The sequence below is a fragment of the Barbus barbus genome, assembly GCF_936440315.1.
Source record: "Barbus barbus genome assembly, chromosome: 36".
Lineage (NCBI taxonomy): Eukaryota > Metazoa > Chordata > Actinopteri > Cypriniformes > Cyprinidae > Barbus > Barbus barbus.
In genome coordinates this window covers 22,619,885-22,647,841 of record NC_136714.1, presented here as the reverse complement: position 1 = coordinate 22,647,841, position 27,957 = coordinate 22,619,885, and the positions used below count along the sequence as shown (strand labels likewise).

The window sequence follows — 27,957 nt, the reverse complement described above, 5'->3', positions numbered from 1 at the left end:
ATTTACATGCATTCATTTATCATGGAAGCAACCTGATGAGCTGAACAAACTAGATTTCATATACCTTTAAGCCATATTAAATGGAACATAAGATCATACTCAAATGAATAGCTCTGCTCTGCTCTCTGTGAAGTGAGTGAAGTGACATTCAGCCAAGTATGGTGACCCATACTCGGAATTCGTGCTCTGCATTTAACCCATCCAACGTGCACACACACAGCAGTGAACACACACACACACCCGGAGCAGTGAACACACACACACACCGTGAACATACACCCGGAGTAGTGAACACACACACACCGTGAACACACACCCGGAGCAGTGGGCAGCCATGCTGCAGCGCCCGGGGAGCAGTTGGGGGTTCGGTGTCTTGCTCAAGGGCACCTCAGTCGTGGTATTGAGGGTGGAGAGAGCGCTGGACATTCACTCCACCCACCTACAATTCCTGCCGGCCCGAGACTCGAACCCGCAACCTTTGGATTACAAGTCTGACTCTCTAACCATTAGGCCACGACTTCCCCCTAAACACATTACTCTTCAGTAAAAAGCCTCAAGACAGACTTTACCCCCACATACCATTGGCTGAACTTGCCCCTCCCCGAACACATTTGGGGTAGAATGCACTGCTTTCCACACTTTACTTTTTGGATTTGCTGCAGAAGTATTTGTCTTAAAAACATCAGTAATGCATAAAGTTTGTTCTCGGCTGCACGGTCCGTCTGTGTTCGGGAAAACGAACCAGTGGAATTCAGTGGATGCGTGTGTGAAATTCCACAAAGTTTGCGGTAAGAATGCAATCTAAATAGAATCTATCTATCTATCTATCTATCTATCTATCTATCTATCTATCTATCTATCATATGATAATATTTAAAAATAATAGTTAAAAAGTATTATACAAAATACTGATATTACTTATATACTATACTAATCCTGATAGCACAAGTATATCTCGGAGACGTCTATTTGATGTCTGCAAGACGTATTTTTTAGAGTGTTTGCTCATCTGCAATACGTCTATGGGACGTTTCCTTTTAATGCCAAATAGACGTCTATTAGATGTCTTTAAGATGTTTATGATTTAGAATGTATGTAAAACTGACATCTGAAAGACATCTGTCAGACGTTTGTAGACAGCAGATGCTTTCCATATCAAGAGATCTTCAACAGACATTTGAAAGACGTACGTGTGCTATCTGGGTAATATGACAATGATAGATAGATAGATAGATAGATAGATAGATAGATAGATAGATAGATAGATAGATAGATAGATAGATAGATAGATAGATAGATAGATAGATAGATAGATAGATAGATAGATAGATAGATAGATAGATAGATAGATAGATAGATAGATAGATAGATAGATAGATAGATAGATAGATAAAAAGATAAAAATATCTCCTTTGCATATGAGCTGGCAGGAAATATTGTGACCCATAACTGCCTCTATGGATTACTGAGCACTAACTGTACCTCTGCCCAGGTGTGCTTTGCCAAAAATCAGCTGTGAAACACCCACCACCTGTGCTGCCCCAGATTCCCCCATGTGACTTTAAGCCTGAGCCGTATCAGGTAAGAAGTTTATGTCTGAGGGAATTCATAATAATAATTATCAGAGAGAAATCAAATACTTTTTAAGCATGAAATATTTTTTTCCTTTAGGGCATGTCTAAAGACCATTTACTAGACATAAGGAAAAACAACTGCAACCCCATGACTATGAAGGTAACATACTACAAGAAGCCAGTCTTCATAAACCAGGGTTACATGCAGTGGCTGTGGGACGTGGATGGAAGACGCTATCTGGACTTGTTTGCAGGGATCGTAACTGTTAGTGTAGGACATTGTAACCCGTAAGGTTCAGTTTGTTGCATGCAACATTTTTGTTTATTTTGTGAATGTGTGCATTGCAGTTAGCTTGAGCTGCAATAAGCTGAAATTATGCTTAAATTGACTTGTTCTAGTATTTTATTGCCCTGAGCTCTTACATGGCTGCTGTTTTTGTTTACAAAATTGAATTATTTCTAAAATCTAATTAGATTTTGAATATGGTTACAGGAAAGTGACAGAGACGGCCGAGAAACAGCTGAGGCATCTATGGCACACGACAGCCATCTATGTGTATCCACAAATGCAGGAGTATGCAGAGAAACTGGTCTCTCTTTTGCCAGACCCACTTAAGGTACTGTATGATTGATGGAGCCGCTGCCATTGCTGGAAGTGGAAGGTTGGGAGCATTGCATTGTGGATGCAGTATATTACATGCAACATACTCATGCCTACTGCAGGGGCTTACAAACTGGGCTCTGGGGGTGCTGTTTTGTCTGCGGAAAAGTATTAAAAAATAGTTTCTTTCTATTCATCAAAGAATCCTGGAAAAAAAAGGATCACGGTTTACACAAAAATATCAGCACAAACAGTCAGCACAACTGTTTTTAAAAATCAATAAATGATTCTTAAGCACTAAATCAGCATATTAAAATGATTTCTGAAGGATCATGTGACACAGGAATAAAAAGCATTTTAAAATATTAATATATTAAAATATATTTTGTGGTGTAGCATTAATATCATAATGGTCTTCTTTTCTAGGTTGTCTATTTTACCAACAGTGGCTCGGAGGCTAACGACCTCGCAGTACTAATGGCCCGGCTTCATACAGGAAACTTTGATGTCATCACACTGAGGTGATTGACCTTATTTGACATTTTTTTAACAAATGGAAGATGGCAAGTTCTTGGGAAAGCTGACAGATAAAGCATCCCTGTACAGCAATAGATAGTCATCTGTGTCTGTGTGCTCAGGGGTTCGTATCATGGTGGCAGTCCACAAGCAATGGGCCTGACGTCCAACGCAGGTTACAAATATCCCATCCCTTCTTCTATGGGCTGCCATAATGTACGTCTCACACCCACACATTTCTCCTTCTGTCAGCTACCTACTTTATAATGTAATATCGCTCGGGGTCAGGTCCACAAACCGCATTAGAAGAGGAAACATCATAACCTATGTTTGTGTTGTTGTTTAATGCAAAAGTAACTTTAAAGTAAAATTACTGTCAGACCTCATGAGGTTGAATAACAACCCTGAAATTTGTAAGACAAGACCTGTCCCACAAAAAATGCATGCATGAAAAAAAGCATCTTGAATTAAGTTTATTTTTCTTAATTGCAAATAGTCTTTCCAGGTTTAAGCATAACATTTTATTATGAAAGAATAATAAAAAATATCCTTTGATTATAAAAGATTTTGCATGTTACATTGGGAATACAGTGCATTTTCATATTTGAAAAGCAGGTCTTATAACTGTATGCATTTGAGTTGTGGGATCTGTCTTGCAAAGCTTTGATACATTTTTCTTTTCCCTATGCGGATTGTGTTCATTGTAGACCATGTGTCCGGATGTGTTCAGGGGCCTCTGGGGAGGAAGCCACTGTAGAGACTCCCCAGTTCAAACCATCCGAGAATGCAGCTGCTCCCCAGGTATATACACACACACACACACACACACACACGTTGGTTTTTGTGGTTTATGGGGTTTTTGTGGTTTATGGGGACTCTCCATAGGCGTAATGGTTTTTATACTGAACAAACTGTGTGTGCTATTGCCCTACACCAACCCTACACCTAAACTTAGCCCTCACAGGAGAGTGCATTTTTAGATTTTCAAAAAACACCATTTAGTATGTTTTTAAGCCTTTTGAATTACGGGGACATAGGCAGTGTCCTCATAAACCACCTTCATATTGTAATACCTCTGTCATACCCATGTCATTATACAAATTTGTGTCCTCATAAACCACATAAACATGCGCACACACACACACACAGCTTAATGAGGGCATTCCATAGACTTATACTGTTTTTATATAAAGATAATACTTTATTATAAATTCTACCGCCTTCCATTAACCCAAACTTTTTGAAATTTAAAGGGTTAAAAATATTAATCAAATGGAAAAATGTTTGTTTGTGGGTTTTAATAAAAAGGTTTTGAATTAGAAAATTAAAAAATGAGAAAAATAGTTTTTTCTTGAAAATTAGACAATTATTCTCTGTAAAATAGCTCAGAACGATGTGTTTAAAGTACAAGGTCTCATCTGGTCAAACATTGACAGCAGAAACTATATTACAACTCTGCACTATAATTAGTGATTCTTCTAGAGCAGCATTACTAAGAACATCAAATGTTGGAAAACCATTTATATCATCTCAGCAGGCACCCACAAGTTTTGTACGAACAAGCACCACTCGCATTTTCTTCCGAAATTGTCAAAATCTACTTGTTAGCACAAATGTTATGTATCATAATTCAATCTCTGTTTCTCTCTGTTCTCAGGTCACTGTCAGGCCAATGACATGTATATTAGTGAGCTCAAAGAGATGTTCGCAACAACCGTTCCCAATCGTATCGCTGCTTTCTTTGCGGAACCCATCCAGGTTTGATTATACCACACCTGACATTGAAACTCAAGTATGAATGTAATCAGATTAAACATAAACGCTATGAAAATATGAACTGAGTGGCCTAAAAGATCAGGACTAAATCTGCTGTAGTTAAGATGCTTTAAGCAGTTTTGTCGTCGCAAAAGTGGGTCCGACAGTAATCTGCATTGTTCACCATATACACTCTTACAAATAAAGGTTCCATGAAGAACTTTTCCATTGATCAAAATCTTCTTCACACAAAGAGAATTGGTTATTTTAAAAACTGTTCACTGAAAGGTTATTTGGGGAGCCTAAGATGGCTCTTATATGGCATCACTGTGAAAACCCCTTTTTGGAACCTATATTTCTAGGAGTGTAGGGCATTTCAGTTGTCATAGATACAAACTCTGACAAACTAAATCAGACATAAGTAAAAATAACTTGCATTTTCACAGCATACTGTTTTTGCTCTGTATTGTATATTCCAGCAAGTCCAGTTAACGAGAGATTGCAGGTAATGTTTGCAATTAAATAAAATTATTTGTGCAATAATTGCTTTCATTTGATTCAAGTACATAAATAAACAGGCCAGCAGCATCCAATGATGTTACAGTTGTCTGTTCTGTCTGCATTTCTGTATATATATATATAGTCAGAAAGCTACAGTCAGAAGAAACCTACCTGGCAAAGCTACAGTACTGTTAAAAGTTTTAGGCACTTGTGTAAAAATGCTGTAAAATGAGGATGCGGTCAAAAATAATGGCATAATAGATTAGATCTCTGTGTGGAGCACTGGCTGTTGTCAGACAAAAATCTCACTGGATTAATATAATTAATGGCAAAATTAATGTTTGTAAATGTAAACTGATATTTCCTACTGACACTTTACAGCAAAAGATAGATATAACTGACTTAAAACCATTTTTTAACTGGTGAAAATACTAGAGTTCTCATTGCCCTCAAATATGAACATGTGGCAAGTTATATCATAATTATAATTTTTATCTTTCTACAGGGTGTTGGGGGGGCTGTTCAGTTCCCAAAAAACTACCTGAAAGACACCTACCAGCTTGTTCGGGAGAAAGGAGGAATCTGTATAGCAGATGAGGTCTGAAGAATTTGCTTGTAAAACCCATTCTGTACATCAGTGAAGCCAAAAACACAGGGTTGGTGCTTCAGATAGTCCCAAATGTTCAAAAACAAACAGAGGGTATCACTCTAGTTAAGTAAACAGAGACACAAGTGTTTATATATGACACCGTTTTCAACTAAAATCGGAAAACTTTTTATTCCATTTATTTACATGACAACTGCGTTTTGGAAGTCTGAAAACGCACACATTTGAAAAGGGGTTTCAAAGTGCAAGCTATTGAAAACAATACCATTATTGTCTCCATGTAAACTACAAAAACAAGAATTTGTGAAAACGGTGAAGTCATGCGCACGCATATTACTCGTTCACATAGTGTTTCTTTCACTGCTATGCTGATGACACTCAACTCTACCTCTCATTCCATCCTGATGATCCGATGATAGCTGCTCGCATCTCAGCGTGTCTATCAGACATTTCTTGCTGGATGATGGACCATCACCTTCAACTCAACCTAGCTAAGACAGAACTGCTTGTAATTTCAGCTAACCCATCGCTTCATCACAATCTCAGCTTCCAGTTAGGCTCATCTACCATAACTCCTTCAAAAACAGCCAGAAACCTTGGAGTTGTGATTGATGATAAGCTGAATTTCTCAGACCACATTGTTAAAACTGCCCGGTCCTGCAGATTTGCATTATATAATATTAAGAAGATCAGGCCCTTTCTCTCAGAACATGCAACGCAACTCCTTGTTCAGGCTCTTGTTCTGTCCAGACTTGACTATTGCAATGCTCTCTTGGCAGGTCTTCCAGCCAATTCTATTAAACCTCTACAATTAATCCAAAATGCCGCTGCAAGATTAATCTTTAATGAGCCGAAAAGAACGCACGTCACGCCTCTGTTCATCAATTTGCACTGGCTACCAATAGCTGCTCGCATTAAATTCAAGGCATTAATGTTTGCCTACAGAACCACCACTGGCTCTGCACCCCTTTACCTAAATTCTTTACTTCAGACTTATGTGCCCTCTAGAAGCTTGCGTTCTTCAAGTGAACAACGAATTATTGTACCATCCCAAAAACACAGAAAAACACTTTCAAGGACTTTTTCATTAACTGTTCCCATCTGGTGGAATGACCTGCCCAACTCGATCCGAGCAGCCGAATCCTTACCCATCTTCAAGAAACGGCTAAAAACTCATCTGTTCCATCTTTACTTGACCCTCTAACTCTAGCACTATCTATTCTAATTGTATTTTATCTATGTCTTTTTATTAAAAAATAACAATAATAATAATAATTATCTGTACTGCGTTAGGCTAACCAAGACTTGTAATAGCACTTGCACGTTGTTGCTCTTTTGTTGGTTTTGATTGCTTCTTATGTCCTCATTTGTAAGTCGCTTTGGATAAAAGCGTCTGCTAAATGACTAAATAAATAAATACATTTACAAAGTGACATTGCCAACTACGGGCCAGCCTCTCATGCATAATACAGCGTTTGCAGATCCGTGTGAACGGGGATCATTTTTTGTGCATTGTTGTGTAAACGTACCCTTGGACATTTTTTACACAACATTAAAAATGTAAAATAGCTGCTATTAACTGTTGATTTGTAAGATAATAACTGAATGCTGCTTGCTTAATTAAAATGCAATGTGAAATGATCATGTGATAACACTGTTTGCTGCATACTGCCTGTTATTTTTTTAAAATAGCATATGAAACAGTATGACGTAAGCAACCAATATTTCACATTTTTAATCCAATTTTGTATCGATAAAAAATCTCAACTTTTAGTAAATTAAGGAATCAACAAAGAAATGTTAAAATCAACTCAAAAGCTGAAATACAGAAAATAATTAGGTTGAAATAATTTTTACACACAAAAAATAATTTAATGTAATTTTTGTTTGTTTTAAGGCAAGACACTGCAGGTGAATAGGGTAAAAAAAAAAACCTAATAGTTATCACCTTACTCACCCACCTGATTGATTACATTGAGAATTGCAAAAAAAAAAATTGTATTACAAGTTTTCTAAAATGTTAGGTTTAAATATGCAAATTAGTTATTATTTATTGAAATATGCGCTAATTTGCATAAATTCTACTATAAAAATCTAAACACTGGATGATGTCATTTTTTTAATTCTTGTCGAATTTTTTTGGACATATCAGAGTCGAACGTTTTTACAGAGGGAATTTTGGGTCTCTCATTTCTATCACTCCATAATTCAGAAAATGCTTATAATGGACAGAAAACACTATATATGAACACATCCCTCTGTAAAAACCTTCAGGATATAGAAGGGAAAATGTAATGTAAAAATGTAAAGTTTGGTGTGTGTGTGTAAGTGCTGCTGAAGTGGAGATTTATGGGTCAGTGTAGGAGAAAAAACTCATTTTGAGAAAACAACCTTTAAAAATATGTATTGTAATTTAAATCTGTTGACACAGATAGACAAAGTGCTAGAAAAGAAACACTTAACAGTGTCTTTTGGATGCTGTCTTTCCACTAGTCTGAAAAAAACACTATGAGAAACTAAAAAGCCCAAAATCTCAAACTTGACAGGTGCATGTTTTTGCCTGCAGTGTCTCCCCTTAAGGCTTTGTAATATAAAATGCTTGCTTGATCACTGAATGAAGTTAATATTCAATCCCAATTTGTTGGTATTTTTTGTTCTTTTAGGTCCAGACTGGCTTTGGCCGCACAGGAAGCCACTTTTGGGGTTTCCAAGGACATAATGTCCTTCCAGACATGGTTACCATGGCAAAGGGCATAGCGAATGGCTTCCCGATGGGGGCTTTAGTGACCACAGCAGGTGAGGCTAGAGTGAAATTCAGGCAAATTCAGATTAATTTATTGTGTGACTTGCGTATTCATTTAAACTAAATTCACAACTTGGAGGTGTGCTAAATGAGGTACACACATGTATAGGGCTGTCGCGATTCGTCGATTTTAGTCGACTAGTCGATTTTAAAAAATCGTCGACTTAATTTTGCTCGCGTCGACTAACCAGCAAAATACCGGAAGTGACACATTTCACAGACGAGAATGCATAAAAGACATTATTAGACTATTTTCCAAGGCTGCATGATATATTAAACCCATTTAAAAATCATAATTAAGCAGAATTGTGAATTCACAAACTAATTATTATTGCATCATTGCTATTATACATGTATTTTAAGCCATTTTAAAAGCTATTGTTCACTTCAATTTTTATTACCACAAAACAAAACATTTATTATAATTATTGGGCCCTATGAAATCCGTTTTATTTCCAAATTAATTTTTTTTCCATTTGAATTTTTCTATACTCTGTTTTAATGGTTAAATTAAATTGTATTAATCAAAAAGCCTGTCTAATTAATTGAGTTTCACAGTTTTATCTGTTCCAAATTTTCTGCTCAACACAGAAGATTCTGACATTTTCATTCTGAAAAATGTTGACGACCAAACAAGGTCGGTTCCCATTAACTCCCATTGTATTTTGGGTACATACATTGGAAGTCTTATTTTGTGTTCAGCAGAAGAAAGAAATGGATGGTTTGGAATGGTTTGAAGATGAGTAAATGATGACAAAGTGCACTTTTTTGGGTGGACTATGCCTTCAAGACTTTTAAATTTGTGCAAATGTGAACATTGTCACATTTGTTAATTAATTTTAAGATAATGCTCCTAATGAGGAACCACAAGCCCACATTCACCTTCCTCACACATGTGGATCAAGTAATGAGTGCAAATTCCCCATTTGCCCCAGATACTTGAACTCTGAAAGCATACTTAAGTGCCATTGTTCGCTCCTTTGGCTCTCGCTATCTGCTCTTCATCCTGTGAGAAGCTGAGAGAGACTGAGTGAATAGAAAGAGTGTGTTAGGTCATAGAAAAGAGTAGATTAATTTGTCTAAAATTATGAACATGCCCAATTCTTAAAGTTGTGCCAAATTAATGAAACCACACTAAAAAACATCTTGTGAGTGGGATGCATGCATATTGATTGCACTGATATCATGTGAGTTGTATATTTTGCAGAGATTGCCCAGTCATTTGGGAAGGGAGTTCATTTCAACACGTTTGGAGGAAACCCATTAGCCTGTGCAGTCGCCTCATCAGTGCTAGATGTAAGTACAGATCACTTGTCAGTCATGCACAGTTACAATGGTATAAGCAATAGTGAATGCATAAATTGTCATTTTGAGTGTGATAAATTATAAACTAGTAGAAAAATAAACAACAAAAAAATATTATGCTATGTTTGTGAGATGATAAAATTGTACAAAAATATACATAAAATATCTGTTATCAGCAATAGTAAAAAAAAAAAAAAATCTGTGATAATACATGATCTACTAGTAATAAATATCTGAAAAAAGTATAAAATAAAATAATATTAAATCTAATTAAAATAAAAAGATCAGTGGTTAAAAAAATGGTCAAATATCAGTAATAGTACACAAAATGTTGTTCTAAGAAATAAATCATGTACTAGTATAAAAAATAATAGTAAAAATAGTAACAATCTGATTAAAATAAAAATAAATAAAATGGTGATGAGTGTTATCTCAAATTATAAACTAGCACAAAAATATAACAGTAAAATATACTAGTATAAAATATAACAAAAAAATAAATAAAATCAACGGTTTACTATAAATAAAAAAAAGAGACTTACAGGAACATAACAGATATGCAGTTGCTAATTTACCCCTCTTAATTGGATTTAATTGCAGTTTTATTTACTGTATCAAATCATTTATACTAGTTCATAATACTTGAAACTGAATGCTGTATATTGCTTTCAGACAATAAAAGAGGACAAGATGCAGGAGAACAGTGCTGAAGTGGGGACATACCTGCTGACCGAATTGGCCAAGCTCAGGGACAAGTACGAGATCATTGGTGACGTGAGAGGAAAAGGTCTTCTAATCGGGGTGGAGATGGTCAAAGACAAGGTGAAAGAAGCAAACAGATTAAATTAATATACAGCAACTTTCATTCCTATTATACTATTGATATTATTAGCCAATACAACAGATATGTGTATTAATGACCTATGGAAGCCTGTTTCCATCGCAGGTAAAAAAAATAAAATAATAATAATTCAAAATGTAATAATGAAATTTGATCTCACAATTCAGACTTTTTTCTCTAAACTCTCAATTCTGTTTTTTGTTTCCACCATAAAAATAGATAAAAAAGGTAATTGAGGCTTTTTCTTGAAATTGCGAGTTTATCTCACAATTCTGCATTTATATCTTGCATTTTTTAGTTTATATCTAGCTTTTTATTTTTAATTATGAGCAACAAAAAGTGTCAGAATTGTGAGATATAACTCCAGAATTGCTAGACAAAGTCTTACCTCTTTTTTTTTTTTTTTTTTTTTTATCCCATGGCGGATATAATCTTAATGACCTGCTGTACATCATTTGGATTAATAATTTGTGAGAATACAAACCATAAAAGAGCATTGACTGAAATGAGTCTATAAAATATCTTATTTGCTCTAGAAACTAGAAACCTATATTTTTGCCAAATGTCAGTAAGAATCCTTAAGGACAAACTTTCCACCTTACAAAAGCAACAATTTGTACTCAGTTGTCAGCTGAAGGATCAAGTAACGACATTTCGATCCACCTGAACTAATGCCTTGAATAGACAAAAACATCTGGCGGTGCACGTGTCTGTCTGCGCAGAGCTTTACTGATGGAAACTGCCTCTCATCAGGCACAGTAACCTTGCTTATATCGTTCAAATATAAGAGCACAACAGCTTTTCTTCTAGAAAGAGCTCAAATTCAGGAAAACCAATAGTTCTGGCATAAAAGTATTTTGACTTAAAAAGATGCATTTCAGTTCTAAATGTCTAAATATATCTTGCTTTGTGACTATTAAGTCCAATGACACCTCAGGCTTTTGCACGGTTCAGAAATCATTGTGAAAATCCTCAAGCTTTGTGATTGTGCATTCACTTCATTAAACTTTATTTGCAGAGCAATCATGGTTTCTTGACCTTGAGGTATGAGAGGAGTCACGAGTAAGAGTTACTTTAGCTCCAGATGGACTAGTTAATGATTCAGAGTGTTTGTTGTGAGTGTATGCCATTTTCTTCACAGGAAATGAGCTGGAAGACTTGTTAGCCATTAACTAGAGCAGGGAGCAATGAGACCGCGTGTAGGAACATTCCCAGAACACACTCTACTTTCTGCTTGAGCTAAAAACACCCACTGAACCTCACTTACCTGTGGCTATTTATACTGGAAACTCTTCGAGGATGTTTCTGGAAAAATAAGACAGCCACACAAAGTACACCTCAGTCATATTTCAGTAGATTTCAATGTGTGGATGAGTTCAGTTGAACTGAAACCCCCTGATTTTTCAATCAAAGCTTGTTTGCTCCAACAGCATACCTGAAATTGTTCTCTCTGAAACCCATGTGTAGGCCAGCAGGGACCCGCTCCCTCCTGAGGCCATGGCTGAGATCTTCGAGGACACTAAAGACATGGGTGTACTGATTGGAAAAGGGGGACTGTATGGACAGGTAGGCGAGGGAATCTGAAAGGCCACGTGTAAAGCGGTTCTTGCGGAGGTGGAATATGAATGCATGGGGTGTGGGGATGTTGTGCAATGGAAAAGGTATTTCAGGGATTCACTTCAGTCTTGTAGTGGCATGGACGCTCAATGCCTCAGGAATCCTGCTTGTCTGAACTTATGGAAATAGTCACAGTAAGCACTGAACGTACAGTTAAAGGAACAGTTCAATTTTTTTTTGAATAATGTATTTTAACATTCACAATTAGATGAATATATAAAACTGGACAGAATAGACTTTAAACTTAAATTCAAATTCAAGTGTAAGTAAAAAAAAAATATATAGATTTTTTATTTTTTTTTTATAATTTTTTATTTACTTTGTTAACATTAACATTTCAGATTTATATATTGCATTAATTTAATATTGGTTTAAAATGTATAAACCAAAAATTACATTTAAAAAAAAAAAAAAAAAAATATATATATATATATATATAAAAATATATATATATATATATATATACACATATATATATATATATATATATATACAGTGCTGCTTGAAAGTTTGTGAACCCCTTGCAGAATCTGTTAAAATGTGAGTAATTTTAACAAAATAAGAGAGATCATACAAAATGTTATTTTTTTTAATTTAGTACTGTCCTGAGTAAGATATTTTACGTAAAAGATGTTTACATTTAGTCCACAAGACAAAAAAATAGCTGAAATTATTAAAATAACCCCATTCAAAAGTTTGGGAACCCTTGGTTCTTAATACTGTGTTTGGTCTGAGAGCTCTCAGATTCAAACAAAATGATCTTAATTTGTGTTCCGACGATGAACGGAGGTCTTACGGGTTTGGAACGAAATCAGGGGGAGTAATTAATGACAGAATTTACATTTTTGGGTGAACTAACCCTTTAATGTTTTTTGAAAGAAGTCTCTTATGCTAATCAAGCTATACATTTATTTGATCAAAAATACAGAAAAACAATAACATTGTGAAATACAAAAGTAAAAAAATTAATAATAATAATAAAATAGTAACAACTTTTGTAACAATACCGTTCAGTTTGCAATTCAGTGGGTCAGTATTTTTTTAAAGAAATTAATACTTTTATTCATAAGGCTGTGTTGAAATGATGCTGAAAATTCAGCTATGACTCACAGAAACAGATATTTAAAGTTTGGAACACCATTATTTAAAGTTTCACAATATTATAGTTCTTTCTGTATTTCTGATCGAATAAATGCAGACTTGATTATCATAAGTGACTTCTTTCGAAAACATTAAAAATAGTAATGTGTCCAAACTTTTGGCTGTTTCCAAGTAAAAATATACACATTTAAAATGAAATGTGTAAATAAAAAGGTTAGGAATCACATTTGTTTCAAGTGCTCACAAACTTTCAAGCAGCACTGTATGTATATTTTCAAATCTTTTAATCTTTTAAGTCTTGATCATCTTACTATTTTCTCAAATGTTTTTCGCACCTGTTCTTTTCCAGACTTTCAGGATCAAGCCTCCTATGTGCATAACTAAAGACGATGCAGACTTCTTCCTTGCTGTGTTCAACCAGGCAGTGCAAAACTACATGGAGAGAAGATAAGACATGCAGAACATGATGAAGACATACTGGCTCATATTTCATCTGGAGAATTATACGGTCACACTTTAAGGTCCAATTCTCACCATTAACAAACCATTAAGTATGACTTTTGCCTCAATAAACTCCTAATTTTCTGCTTATTAATAGTTAATACTAATTCAAGAAACAGGTTTGCGTTGTTTTACAGGTACAGCTGCATCCAATTGATGTTATATGTGAAAAATAAAACTTGATGGATTCCTTTGTGCAAGAAACAAAAACAGAAAATCTGGTTCAAACCATCTTTTAAATTTGGTAATTGTCTATAGTGCTGAAAAATATAACAAATACTGTTTCTTGCAAGGCTAAATAAAGACTAAAGCACATTTGTAGAATTTACGATTACATTGTAATTGTAGCTTTTTAAATGTATTTCAACAACAGGGATGCATTTACAGTAAAACAACAATGTTAGAAATACATAAAACGTGTTTGGAGAGTGTTGCGGAGATTAAATTCAAACTTGACCTAGTTCAAATGACATTCATAATCTATACGATTCAGGCAAGCAAGGCCACTTTTATGATAAATAAATCTGTTGACCCTTAAAACGTTATGTGAAGATATGGATATTTTTGTCCTGTAAAGAAAGCAACTGTATATTACATAAGCATCCAATGTTTTTCCTGGTTCTTTTTTGAGATCCTTTCCTGGAAATCCCATGGTATTATTTTGCATAACACTAAACCTTTTTATACCGCAGCTGACCCATTACGCGTGGTGCAATGAAAATATTTTAATGTTTAGCTTTTACCCTTTTCACAATCCTAAACCCATTGGTCTTAGCACTAAAAATAACACTGTTGTGATATTTTGCGGTTCATAGCGCATTTCTCCTAATGAACCGTTCCATGTTCCAAAACATTTCCAATAACATGGAAGCTCTGTGAAATATTGTCAAAAGCAAGTTCAAAACATCCAATGGAGTTTTATTCCTCACATAGCCTTTTACAGGTTACCAGTCTGGAATGGGGACTATGAAAACGCAACTAAACATGACATAAAATGTGCCATCTTTAGTAGCGAGATAATTATTTTTAATCTCCTAAAAACAAAAAAACATATGCACGGCCTACTCAAAAATATCCAAGTCTCATTTGCCTACAGAAGAGCTCTGAGGCACCAGATTACACATCAATGATGGTGGGAAAAAATGGCACTTCTAGGGAAATCTTTTGGCATATGGCGTGTTACAAAAGAAATGTCAGCTCATGGGGCACAAATTTATTCTTCTAGGGACCGAAATACACACGCTTCCTGATGGTTGCACAACTGCATGTCAAGCTGTAAAAAAGCAGCAGAGGTTTTGTTTTCTTGGACAAATGTACATTCAGAGGAGCAGCCTTCAGTCTTTCGGTTTGCCTCTTGGTTATCTGTTCTTCCTGGCGTCCTTCTTTTTCTTGCATGTTTGAGAAATGTTATTAGAGGAGAGGGCAGTGGCATGGCCCGTGGTCTTCAGGTGATCAAAAAGTTTGTTCCTGGTGGCGAATTCATACTGACAGGTCACACAGCGCAAGACTTCCTTCTATAAGGAGCGGAACAAAAAGAGGTTACATTAAACTTAGCTACCACAAATTAGCTGACGTCATTTTGGAGAGCGAAACCTGATTCTGACGTAGAACTGCATGATTTCAATCATGAAAAAAAAATTTGACTCCAATTTTAATGTGATTTTGCACAATTTGGCCAACATTTTGTGACCATATATCAATATAGCTATAAAATATGAATAATAAGAAGTAGTAGTAGTATTATTACAAAATATAACAAAAATTATTTAAAAAAAATTTCTGTTGTGCTTTATTGTAGGATTGCATGATTTGTCTGGTATTTTTCAATTTTATATCAATATGGCTTAAAAAGTAATTGTTGTTATTAAAATTAAATAAAATATAATCATAATAAAACAATAAACATTACTATTATAATATTCCACTGTAAAAGAAAATATAGAAAAATATAATTTAATTTAACATTAAACTGTTAAAAAAAAATAATGAAAAAAAAAAAACCAAACAAAAAAAACAATATTACTATTTATGGCTGTCTTACTTTCTTCATTTTCAAATATCAAACCATCAAACATTTGCTCTTTTAAATCATAGAGCACAGATGGAGTTAAATCGTAGTCACACTGAGCCATATTGCAATTTCAGATGTATTTTGATTAATCATACAGCCCCACTCCAAATTATGTAATTACTAAATATTAATGCACAATGCCTTTTTAATATAATCAACAGTCTGGAGTTTCAATTATACAACAGTTTACATGTTTATTTCAATATATAATGTGTAAACTACTTCATTATAAATAAAGCTGTTGTATAGCGCATATTACTCAATTATAGTCTTTATAGAAAATCACATTACTAAGTCATATGAAGTTGATTATGTCTGGATGAGGATTATAAAAGAGCTGTAACAACATAAAGGAGTGGCTGTTTGCTCGTGTACAAACACATGCAAACAAAAGTTCAGTACACACCTCTTGTGCAACTTCCACACCTCCATGTGGTTTGCTGTTCTTTTTTGAGTCTTTTTCTTCTTTCTTCCCTTTTGTCTTTGCAGAGCTGTAAAAGGTGACATTAAGAGTTAATCGCAGTTCATATCAATATACAGTGGACTTTACCCACAATGCAAGGGTTTAAACACGTTGCAAGACTTTCAAACCAGTGGACTGTTAAAAAGGCATTTAAGAGACACCTTTTTTGGTTCGTGGGTTCATGTCCCTCTGGTTTTAGTTTCTCATCTGGGTTCTCGGAGGGGAAAGGGGTGTCCTCGTTGTTGCCCGAGTCAGGCGCAGGTGCGGGATGCTCTTCTGTGGACTGTGGGACTGGGCTGTCAATCTCCGGATCTTCTGGAAGATTCTGCAGAACAAAGGCATTAAAAAATTGTTTATTTTATTGTATAAAAGATTTCATTTAAATACCTTTGAAGGTTGCATTTCAGTTACTTACATTTTTCTGCTGGCGTTTCTTTTTCTTCTGTCTTTTAGATAATCTGTAATTAAATGAACCAATCAGTGGACAGGAACTGCCAATAATGCTTCCAGATGCTCTTATCCATATGTATTGCAGCCAATATGAAAACTATGAAAAATATTTAAAATGTAAAGTAATTTTGTTGTTTAATGCAAGTGATATATACTGTCCTGACAAAATTCCAATAAACAAATTGGAAATAAGAAGTCATATAACCTAGAATCTGAGGCAAAATAAAAATAATAATTAATATGTTTTAAATATTATTAAGCAATGACATTGTCAGCTTATATTTATGTTTGCATTCATATTCAGTCATGTTATAAATATTCATTTTACAATATTTCTATAATAACATCATTAATACTAATAATATTTTAGACATGATGTATTGTGAAATACTGTAAAAGTTGCAAAGCAAACAAATTCCAATCAAAGAGAATGTCGCAAATGTTAACAAGCATGTTTTACTTTTGTCTCGGTGTGTCATCGAGTTCATCATCATCATCCTCTTCCTCCTCTCTCTCGTCAGAGTTGGGACTCAGCAACTTGTCTTCCTCCTCCAGCTGTTGCCGAAGCAATGTCACCATCTCTCTGTGTTTCTTAGACTTCTCGTGGTTTTTCATACTGATATGTGAGAAAAAAAAATTATACTGCTGCATTAAATGCATGTAATGCAAGTCATCTAGTGCAAAAGCATGCTGTTCATTTGAGATTATTTAAAAAAAATTAATTAATTAAAATCACATGCTTAAATAGAAAAACAACACATATATGAAATACATGTTTGTTTAAATACTTACATTAACGTTAGCTTATCAGATCATTAGTTGTATATACACTACTGTTCAAAAGTTTGGGGTTAGTAGGATTTTCATTTTTTTTAAGAAATTAATACATTTATTTAGCGAGAATGTGTAAACTGATCACAAACTGGTTACAAAAGATTTCTATTTAAAAAAAAAATACTGTTCTTAAATTTCTACTCATCAAATAATACTGAAAAAATGTATCTCAGTTTTCAACATGAATAGTATGAAAGCCCATTTCCGTCACTGAATAATAGATGAAAAAAAAGGTAACTGCAACTTTTTCTGTCAGAATTGCATGATATAAACTTGCAATTCTAAAAAACTAAAAGTTTTGACTTTTGCGAGTTTGTATTACATAATTATGAGAAGAAAAAGTCATAATTGTGAGATTTTTTTTTTAATTCAGTGTAATAATCGCATCCAAAATAAAAGTTTTTGTTTACATAATATATGAGTGTGTATATTTATTAAGTATATATAAATACAAACACATGCATGTATATATTTAAGAAAAATATGATATTTTTATATATTAAATATATTTATATGTAATATAAAATATAACTATAAATATATAAATGTATATACATGTAAATATTTTCAAAATACATACTGAATGTGTGTGTATTTTATTTACATAATAAATAAACGCAGAACACATCCATATATTATGTAAACAAAAACTATTATTTTGGATGCGATTAATCTCGATTAATTGTTTGACTGCACTAATTCAGTGGCAGAAACGGGTAGAAAGGTTTCTTGAGCAGAAAATCATCATATTAGAATGATTTCTGAAGGATCGTGTGACACTGAAGACTGGTAAAATCATACTGAAATTCAGTTTCGCATCACAAGAAAAATAATTACATGTTGAAATGAATTCAAATGGAAAACAATTCTTTGAAATTATAATAATATTTTACAATATTACTTTTTGGACTATTTTTTATTTAGAAAAATGCAGCCTTGGTGAGCCTTTAAAAAACCTGACTCCAAAGTGTAGAACGGTAGTGTAGATATATACTTTAGAAATGCAAAGCTGCTCTGGATCTGAACTGAAGCATTATATAACTTATGTGTTTTAATTACTGAAATCTAAAAAATGAAATTAATTTTTTATCTGTGAAGTGATGGAGGTTGAGCATGGAAAGTTTCAGTGCTGTGTATGTGGGTGCTCTATTCACTCACGCTTTATCGGATTTGAAAGATTTGTCACAGGCAGGGCAGTACAGGTCATCATAATAGTCGTCCATTTCCGTGGCACCATCTGCCTGGACCACATCTGACAAAAGTCAAACAGCGGTGAGATACGTGTGCAGTCCATTACCCACAAATGTTTACAGTATAATTGAAGAATTTTTCATGACTTGGTGACGCACTGTGAGTCACTGCATTTACGTATGAATCACAGATGATTGCTCTTACTCATCCTGACTATTTATAGTGACCTAAACAAGTGTTTGTACACTGATGTCACACCTAAAATCTCTGAATGTCACTGCATTGATATAAAATAACAAAACAACTTCAACAGAATTCGTTTTGTGACATGCTGTGCTTAAAAAAGTGCTTGCTCTATCTTTCTTAAAACAAACGCAAAAATAAAGGTTTTGGGTTATGTTTTTAACCCTTCTGAACATTTTCCAATCTTAAAATGATCTAATGTGCACTGAACCTTTGACTGGCCCTGAACCTCTGACCTCCTCTACCCAGAATCCTCTCAAGTATGTGTGTACATGACATCAAACTCACCTCCCCTGTCAATGTTTGCCCTCTCCTTCCCGTTTTCCACCTCCTCCTTGTCCTCTTCACTCTCTGATGCATCACCGAACTCTTGACCGTACTGTGCTTCCATCTGCTGAAGTTCTTTCTCCAGCTCTGACATGGCGGCCCAACTCTGTTCCTTGTAGTCTTCCGCCAGCCTAACAGCACACAATCAACATTTATATAACTGTGATATATTTTATTACAGCAACAATAATTCTATTTTTAAAATATTACATATTAAATATTTTATATTAACATTTATGTATTAAATTTGATATGAAATATATTTACATGCATTTAATACATCATTAATGCACATTAACAAAATAATAGAAACGTGTGTGTGTGTGTGTGTGTGTGTGTGTATATATATATATATATATATTTTTTTTTTTAAGAAAAAAATTAAGAAAAAAGTCAGAAAGAACAAAAAGAAAAAGAAAATGTAAATATTAGCATTGTATTTTTTTTAGGTGTACTACAAGATAGTTGTATTTTTATTTACTGCATTTTTTATTTTATATATTTAAATTGTAAAAACTGTGATATTTCTAGATTTCTATTTAAATATAAGAATCTATCTATATATGAATTTCTCTAAATATCACATTTTAACTGTTGCATGAACAAAAATATACCACCATATCACCCAGTTATATAAAATGGGCTAATCTTCCTCACTTGGCCTGGTGGAGCTTCTGTTTTCTCCTCAGTTCTTCAACTTTTTTGGCCTTCTCTGCATTCTGCTCTTCCACCAGCTTCTTATGAGCCTGAACACGCTTGTCGCGTTTTCGGACAAAGGCCACTAGTTGGCGCACCAGCTCGCTGTGCTCTTTCCTGGCCTTGTCCCTGGTTTTCTTGTTCTCTTTCTCCATGGCTCTCTTCTCCCAGCGGTTGGAGGCCTGTCGCGTGTCGTACTCCTCCTTCCAAGCAAAGTTTTTACGTGTACAGAAGCTCTGCCAGTAGCCATAGAATAAATGCACCACCTGAGAGACAAATAAAGATAATTATTTTAGGGCAAACACAGACAAATGCAAAGAAAAAGTATAGTACTATATGACTAGATTTTATGTGTAGACTTCCTGGATACTTTGTCAAAGAGTTTTTAGGGGGCTTGTACACTCATCCTCTGTTCATCTGCTTCTTGCAAGCCTCCACTGATGGCAAACACTCCAAAACATCCATTAGGTAAAGTGCAAGTACGAGCCACACCAGAAGGGGAAACGGTTAAGATCATTTAAGAGCCTTCAGGCCTAATTGAAGTGGGATGAACTATAATGTTCAGACTCTGGAGAAAATGGTCTCAGCAGCTAAGAGATGCTGGATCCCTTGAAACAAATGTGAACAAAGGTTTTCCCCTCTTTTAGCTAACAATCTGAAAAATGTTTTGAGAAATGAAAGAGTGCCACCCTGTAACCCAGTGGTCGGCAAAAGGCCAAAACTGGCCCGCCTGCGCCCGCAGCCAGATTATTTTGATAGCGGCTGGTTCTGAAATAGATCTGTCATGACAGCAACAGTTTTTCACAATCAGAGTATGTGAGCGGAGCACAGCGCGGAGTTTTTAAAAAGCAGATTTTTTAAAAGTCGGAGTGTCGTGGTTTTCACTCTCTCCAAGAGCGCTCCACCACCGCTCCATCACGAATACAATTCATGCCAACAGCCCGTAATATAAATGCATATTCAGCAAGAATTCACATGTTAAACATATTTAGCTAGCTTGATAGAGAAGGATCACTCAAATCAGAAAGAATGTGAAGGAATTTGTTTGTTCCTTTTAGATACTGAATATTTTCAGCTGAAAGCATGATTTAAACAAGTAGCTACTACAACACTTATTCACACGCAATCGCTCTCTCAATACAATTAGAAACTTTCAGTGCTACTATCTGTAGCCGATTTCGATTGAGCAGAAATCTGTAAGAAATGCATCGATCCGTAGGTAAAATAACTGACGAAAACGTACTATTTTCATCACAAACAAAATTTCCACTGCAAAAAGCAGCAATTATACCTTTTAATACTGACATCCATGTTTGTTATGAGGTAGGAAAAAAAGTTTGCACATTAGTGTTCCAATAAGCCACTTTGAAACTCTCCTGTTATTTTATTTTTTAATATACGTTATGAACAGAGCTGTGATATTTCAAACATACTGAAATACTTAAGACGCGGAGCAAAGGTGGAGCGGTGTTTCTGATATCAGTGAGCGCGGAGTCGGGACATGGTGAACCTGGAGCAGAGCTGTAGCGGAGTGATTATTAAATGCTTGGAGCGCGGAGGAGAAATTGTTGACGCCCTCCACTCCGCTCACATGCACTGCTGGACACCGCCACAAATGTGGCTTTTTGATAATGACTGTCCTACGACAGGACACTCACTACTACTTACAAAATACACTGTAACAGTCTGTCAGGCATTTCTAGTTGCAATTTGTATCTTAAATTATCCTTTGACTATGTTCTGGCTCACCATCGAGTGGCAAATATTTTTTTTTGGTCCGATGCCAAACTCACTTGCCGACCCCTGCTGTAACCTGTAGTAAATGAAACAAGTATTTATAGATAGAATACTTGAATGTTCCATTTAGCTAACAAGCTAATAATCCACAGTCTCATTTGGCTGTAAGGTCTAAAATGCACTGAAGAGCTCTGATGCCATGTTTTTCATCTTCATGGTATAAATACATATCTCTCTAACAAACACAATGCATACTCTCATACTCTTTTTTTTTTTTTTTTGGTTTATCAAGTGGCTCTTACAGTCCATACATTTATTCTGTTTCATGATCTATTTCAATTTCTAGGGAATTTAATGATTCTGGTTCACAAATTTTTTTAAAAAGAAGCCAAAGCTCAATCTATTTGGTGAAAATTAAGCAATAATGGTAAATATTACTACAATTTCAAATAGCTGTTTTCTATTTGAATATATATATATTAAAATGTAATTTATTCCTGTAAGGTGTACTTTCAAAAGCCATTACTCCAGTCTTCAGTGTAACAGGTTTTCTTTTTTTCTCAATATTGACAACAGTTGTGCATAATATGTTTGTGGAAAACTGTCTACATATGTGGCAGTGTCTACATACAGTGTCATAGTCACTCTGAGAGTCTCCAAATGAGGAAAACTGGTCCTCCTCTTCTTCCTCATCTTTACTGTGCTCCATCTCCTCTTTTACGATAGTCTCAAACACGTTCCTGTATACAGTGTAAAAGCCCTACCGAGATAATAAGAGAAAGAGTTTGCATTATTAAAACACAGAACACATGCATTTCCACAATAAACTGTCTGAATCTTTCCAAACTGAAAGCACAACTTGTGCATTTTTAACAAAAACTTTTAACAAAAACTACTGCCCTGCAGCGGTACAGGATGGTATAACAGACATATGAGCTATGCATTACATTATAAACAGATAAAGCACAATATATACCTATGCAAGATAATACAAGACATAATAAATCAACATTAATAAATGAAAACATACATAGAATATAGAATATGAAAAAAAAATCACATTTAATTCAATTTCAGCTACAAACAGAACGCAATAATCTCAATATGCACTTTTTTTGTTGAACACAGATAAAATTCAATGGTAAAAGACATCTGTCTGACATATTTTACATATTTAAAAGTGAATGCAGATGGAAAAACAAGAGCATGTCTTATACGAATGGACACGTGCATGTGTGGCTACTGGCTGACAAAAAAAATGAATTTTAAATATTCACCTTTTCATCATCTCCGTAGCCTGAGTAACAGGTGACAGTGAAGAACTGCAAGAGATCAATGCTATCATCCCGATACTCTCCGCTGACACCCCCTTTCAGCAGCGCCTCTCGGTGGTTATCATACCTTAAAACAAAAACATAAATATTAACATAAACAAATATTAATGGAATTATATCAAAGGCTGTAATAGTAATTTTGGTCTAAAAAGGCCAAATACTGATTAGTATTATTGGAGTTTTTTTACATAAATTACCCCAAAAAACATTTTTGTAAGTGTTTTCTATATGTGCCAGAAAACAAGTCATATTTTTTCTTTTTTTAATGAGTAATAAATAATTACAGAAATAATTATTGTTGATTTGCAATAAAAGCTGGGATTTATACACAAGAAATGGCTATAAATTCACTTTAACTGGAAAGCAATGGCATATGCTGCAAAGTATACACTTTGAAATTTAAATTAATATGATAATGCAATTTTCAACCCATTCCTGATGCATCCAATACTAATACAAGTCCACAGTTTTAACAAATCCTCATTTTTGTTACCCAGCTAAAACATGTAGGTCAGCAGAATTTGCAACAACAACAACAACATTCAATACATCTGTTATTCCAAGCCCATATGCTGTTTTTCCACTGAACACAAAAGAAGAATTTTGAAGAAGCTCTTTTGTACAACAACAGTGGCCACTTCTGTCACGCTCCAAAAAACACCACAAAGGTATCACTACCACCATACTGGAAATAGCAAAATTCACCTTCTTTAAAATGGAAAAAATAACTGCAATATCAGTTTGGAATGAAATTAGGATGAGAAAAAGGGTCAACTACTCATTTAACCCATTTACCAGCACCCCCATAAGCCACGAGGTTGATTCTCATAGAACTGAATTTTTCCATGGGAATTTTAGGTGTCCTTCCAAAAATGACACCTGATAATCAAGCAATGAGTCCATATAATTTAAACCTATACTATGCATTGCACACCAAAATATATATGAAAAACATTCCAGAACTTAATATTCCACCTAAAAAAAACTTTTCAAATTTCATAATTCACAATATGTACATACAGTGTAAAAGATGTTTTGTTATTATTATTTACTTCTATTTAATTACTAGGGGAAAGGGGGGAAAGGGAAGTGGTGTGTGGCCAAGCATGGTGACCCATACTCTGAATTTGTGCTCTGCATTTAACCCATCCAAGTGCACACACAGTAGTGAACACACACACACCCGGAGCAGTTGGGGGCTCGGTGCCTTGCTCAAGGGTCTCACCTCAGTCGTGGTATTGAGGGTGGAGAGTGTTGGTTATTCACTTACTAGACTCGAACCCACGACCTTCGGGTTACAAGTCCAACTCTCTATTCATTAGGCCACGACTGCAAACATGCCTTGCAATTTCTCAGTCCCAGACAATATATTTGCGTTATAATAAACCGATTTGTATTCGGAGTCATGACTCTGGAAGGCAAGAAACAGAATTATTGTTATTGTGCCTTTAATGTTCATTTTTTAATGTTAAGTTTTGATATTACAAAGGTTCTTTGAATGTGTAAATGAGATTTGAGAACAATGAATGAACACTTAAATTTTGGTCTGTTTCATAAAACCTTCATAGAATCTGAGTATAGCCCACACATCTTCTAGCAGCCATATCACCCTGCAGCCCAAGACTGGTTGCCCACTGAAGCTAAGCAGGATTGAGCCTGGTCAGTACCTGGATGGGAGACCTCATGAGAAAACTAGGTTACTGCTGGAAGAGGTGTTAGTGAGGCCAGCAGGGGGTGGCTCACCCTGCAGTCTGTGTGGGTCCAAACGCCCCAGTATAGTGACGGGGACACTATACAGGTCCTTTTCAAAAAATTAGCATATTGTGATAAAGTTCATTATTTTCTGTAATGTACTGATAAACATTAGACTTTCATATATTTTAGATTCATTACAACACAACTGAAGTAGTTCAAGCCTTTTATTGTTTTAATATTGATGATTTTGGCATACAGCTCATGAAAACCCAAAATTCCTATCTCAAAAAATTAGCATATTTCATCCGACCAATAAAAGAAAAGTGTTTTTAATACAAAAAAAGTCAACCTTCAAATAATTATGTTCAGTTATGCACTCAATACTTGTTCGGGAATCCTTTTGCAGAAATGACTGCTTCAATGCGGCGTGGCATGGAGGCAATCAGCCTGTGGCACTGCTGAGGTGTTACGGAGGCCCAGGATGCTTCGATAGCGGCCTTAAGCTCATCCAGAGTGTTGGGTCTTGCGTCTCTCAACTTTCTCTTCACAATATCCCACAGATTCTCTATGGGGTTCAGGTCAGGAGAGTTGGCAGGCCAATTGAGCACAGTAATACCATGGTCAGTAAACCATTTACCAGTGGTTTTGGCACTGTGAGCAGGTGCCAGGTCGTGCTGAAAAATGAAATCTTCATCTCCATAAAGCTTTTCAGCAGATGGAAGCATGAAGTGCTCCAAAATCTCCTGATAGCTAGCTGCATTGACCCTGCCCTTGATAAAACACAGTGGACCAACACCAGCATCACTGACTGTGGGTACTTGACACTGGACTTCAGGCATTTTGGCATTTCCCTCTCCCCAGTCTTCCTCCAGACTCTGGCACCTTGATTTCCGAATGACATGCAAAATTTGCTTTCATCCGAAAAAAGTACTTTGGACCACTGAGCAACAGTCCAGTGCTGCTTCTCTGTAGCCCAGGTCAGGCGCTTCTGCCGCTGTTTCTGGTTCAAAAGTGGCTTGACCTGGGGAATGCGGCACCTGTAGCCCATTTCCTGCACACGCCTGTACACGGTGGCTCTGGATGTTTCTACTCCAGACTCAGTCCACTGCTTCCGCAGGTCCCCCAAGGTCTGGAATCGGTCCTTCTCCACAATCTTCCTCAGGGTCCGGTCACCTCTTCTCGTTGTGCTGCGTTTTCTGCCACACTTTTTCCTTCCCACAGACTTCCCACTGATGTGCCTTGATACAGCACTCTGGGAACAGCCTATTCGTTCAGAAATTTCTTTCTGTGTCTTACCCTCTTGCTTGAGGGTGTCAATGATGGCCTTCTGGACAGCAGTCAGGTCGGCAGTCTTACCCATGATTGCGGTTTTGAGTAATGAACCAGGCTGGGAGTTTTTAAAAGCCTCAGGAATCTTTTGAAGGTGTTTAGAGTTAATTAGTTGATTCAGATGATTAGGTTAATAGCTCGTTTAGAGAACCTTTTCATGATATGCTAATTTTTTGAGATAGGAATTTTGGGTTTTCATGAGCTGTATGCCAAAATCATCAATATTAAAACAATAAAAGGCTTGAACTACTTCAGTTGTGTTGTAATGAATCTAAAATATATGAAAGTCTAATGTTTATCAGTACATTACAGAAAATAATGAACTTTATCACAATATGCTAATTTTTTGAAAAGGACCTGTACTGTAAAAAGCACCATCCTTTGAATGAGACGTTAAAACGATGACTCTCTGTCGTCATTAAAAATCCCTGGTTGTCCTTCAAAAAAAGAGTAGGGCATCCTGGCCAAATTTGCCCATTGGCCTCCTGACCATCATGGCTTCCTAATCATCCCCATACACAGATTGGCTTCATCACTCTGTCTCCTCTCCACCAATAAGCTGGTGTGTGGTGGGCGTTCTGGCGCAATATGGATGCTGCACACTAGTGGTGGATGAGGAGATTCCCCGTTTCATGTAAAGCGCTTTGAGTACCCAGAAAAGCGCTATATAAATGTAATGAATTACTATTATTATTTAAAGCTTGGCATGAAAAATCACTATCCACTTTTATATCAATAACAAAGGTTTTAGCAAAAATATTCATTTTGGGAAAGAAACCATCATTTTTAAGCATGTTCACATAGGGCAAGTAACATAAATAAAGCCTTAAGTAAAATCTCATTCATTTTGAACTAAGCTAGATATATTCCAGGTATGGTGAACACAGTTGTTGTTTATTGGAGATCTCACCAGGCTCTCTCCTGTGGATCGCTCAGAACATCATATGCAGCCTGGATGAGTTTGAACTCCTCTGCAGCCTCCTCTGCGTTATCCAAGTTCTTGTCTAAAAATCAAAATATAAAAAATAAATGAGCTACATTATAACATCGTTAACAACCTTAGTCCTGTAATCAACAGCACTTGACAGATCATCACTGAGGAATTGTTAGAAAACAGGCGACACCAACAGCCTTATTTATTAATACAGGACAACCTCTATGAATTATCAAAGAGATCAGATGAAATCAAATACCTGGATGCCATTTCAAGGCTAGTTTCCTATAAGCCTTTTTCAGGTCGTCGTCTGATCCGTCTCTTTTAACGCCCAACACCTCATAGTGACACTTCATCCTGATCTGGGCTTGACGGAAATCCTACAAAAACTGACAAGGCTGTGTTTGGAAAACAACTGTCATTAACTACAGTACACACGAAATGTCATCCCACGTGGATCACAAAACTAAAACTACAACAGCGCTGACCTAATATTACACTAAATATAATACATTCAATTCTATAATTAAGCAACTAATCGCGTTTATTCCTCAACTTCTTGAACAGTTTGCATTTTTTTTCTCGATTGAAGAATCGCACGAAGCCGGTGTCTTGTGTGTAGCCGCGGCGCATGAAATTGATGTCACACACGAAACGCGCTGCTATTGGCTGAGAGGTGTAGCTTTCAAGCAAGCACTTCTATATAACAAAATATAATAATATTCTTTGTTTTTATTTACCCGAGATAGCATTTATGTGTGCATTAAAATATAGTAAATATGAAAAAACAACTGTTTAAGAATAAAATAATATTTCTGAATATATTCCATATATCGCCATATATCTTAATAAAATATAATTTAATAATAATAAATAAATAATAATACATTTTATAATAATTTTATGTTTGAAAGCATAAACATATGTGGTA

The 27,957-nt window shown here is 35.4% G+C and overlaps 2 protein-coding genes across 2 annotated transcripts; one reads left to right on the top strand and one right to left on the bottom strand.

The window, feature by feature from the left end:
• The first annotated feature begins 648 nt into the window (after positions 1-648).
• agxt2 (alanine--glyoxylate aminotransferase 2) lies at positions 649-13,822 on the top strand. The gene is made up of 14 exons (XM_079395693.1): positions 649-788; positions 1,493-1,581; positions 1,672-1,862; positions 2,068-2,191; positions 2,602-2,696; positions 2,814-2,907; positions 3,399-3,492; positions 4,349-4,449; positions 5,453-5,545; positions 8,218-8,350; positions 9,565-9,653; positions 10,335-10,484; positions 11,971-12,069; positions 13,571-13,822. The coding sequence occupies exons 1-14, from the start codon at positions 689-691 to the stop codon at positions 13,670-13,672; spliced, it is 1,554 nt and encodes a 517-aa protein (XP_079251819.1). The 5' UTR covers positions 649-688; the 3' UTR covers positions 13,673-13,822.
• A 797-nt stretch (positions 13,823-14,619) lies between these two features.
• On the bottom strand, positions 14,620-27,684 carry LOC306856412 (dnaJ homolog subfamily C member 21-like). Its single transcript, XM_079395692.1, has 12 exons — positions 27,286-27,684; positions 27,003-27,096; positions 23,012-23,135; positions 22,366-22,494; positions 19,959-20,263; positions 19,263-19,432; positions 18,699-18,792; positions 17,167-17,322; positions 16,672-16,714; positions 16,418-16,581; positions 16,200-16,284; positions 14,620-15,236 (listed from the first exon to the last, which is right to left on the bottom strand). Exons 1-12 carry the CDS (start codon positions 27,380-27,382, stop codon positions 15,081-15,083), a joined length of 1,617 nt encoding a protein of 538 aa, XP_079251818.1. The 5' UTR covers positions 27,383-27,684; the 3' UTR covers positions 14,620-15,080.
• Between the last annotated feature and the right edge of the window lie 273 nt (positions 27,685-27,957).

Excerpts from the sequence above, each read along its gene's own strand:
- LOC306856412 (XM_079395692.1), bottom strand. The coding sequence starts at position 27,382 with ATGAAGTGTCACTATGAGGTGTTGGGCGTTAAAAGAGACGGATCAGAC. Across the intron at positions 18,793-19,262 it reads GGCAAACATTGACAGGGGAG|ATGTGGTCCAGGCAGATGGT; the intron begins GTGAGTTTGATG and ends GACTTTTGTCAG. Across the intron at positions 17,323-18,698 it reads TCTTTCAAATCCGATAAAGC|TATGAAAAACCACGAGAAGT; the intron begins GTGAGTGAATAG and ends CTCACATATCAG.
- agxt2 (XM_079395693.1), top strand. The coding sequence starts at position 689 with ATGCATAAAGTTTGTTCTCGGCTGCACGGTCCGTCTGTGTTCGGGAAA. Across the intron at positions 2,908-3,398 it reads CTTCTATGGGCTGCCATAAT|ACCATGTGTCCGGATGTGTT; the intron begins GTACGTCTCACA and ends TGTTCATTGTAG. Across the intron at positions 5,546-8,217 it reads GAATCTGTATAGCAGATGAG|GTCCAGACTGGCTTTGGCCG; the intron begins GTCTGAAGAATT and ends TTGTTCTTTTAG.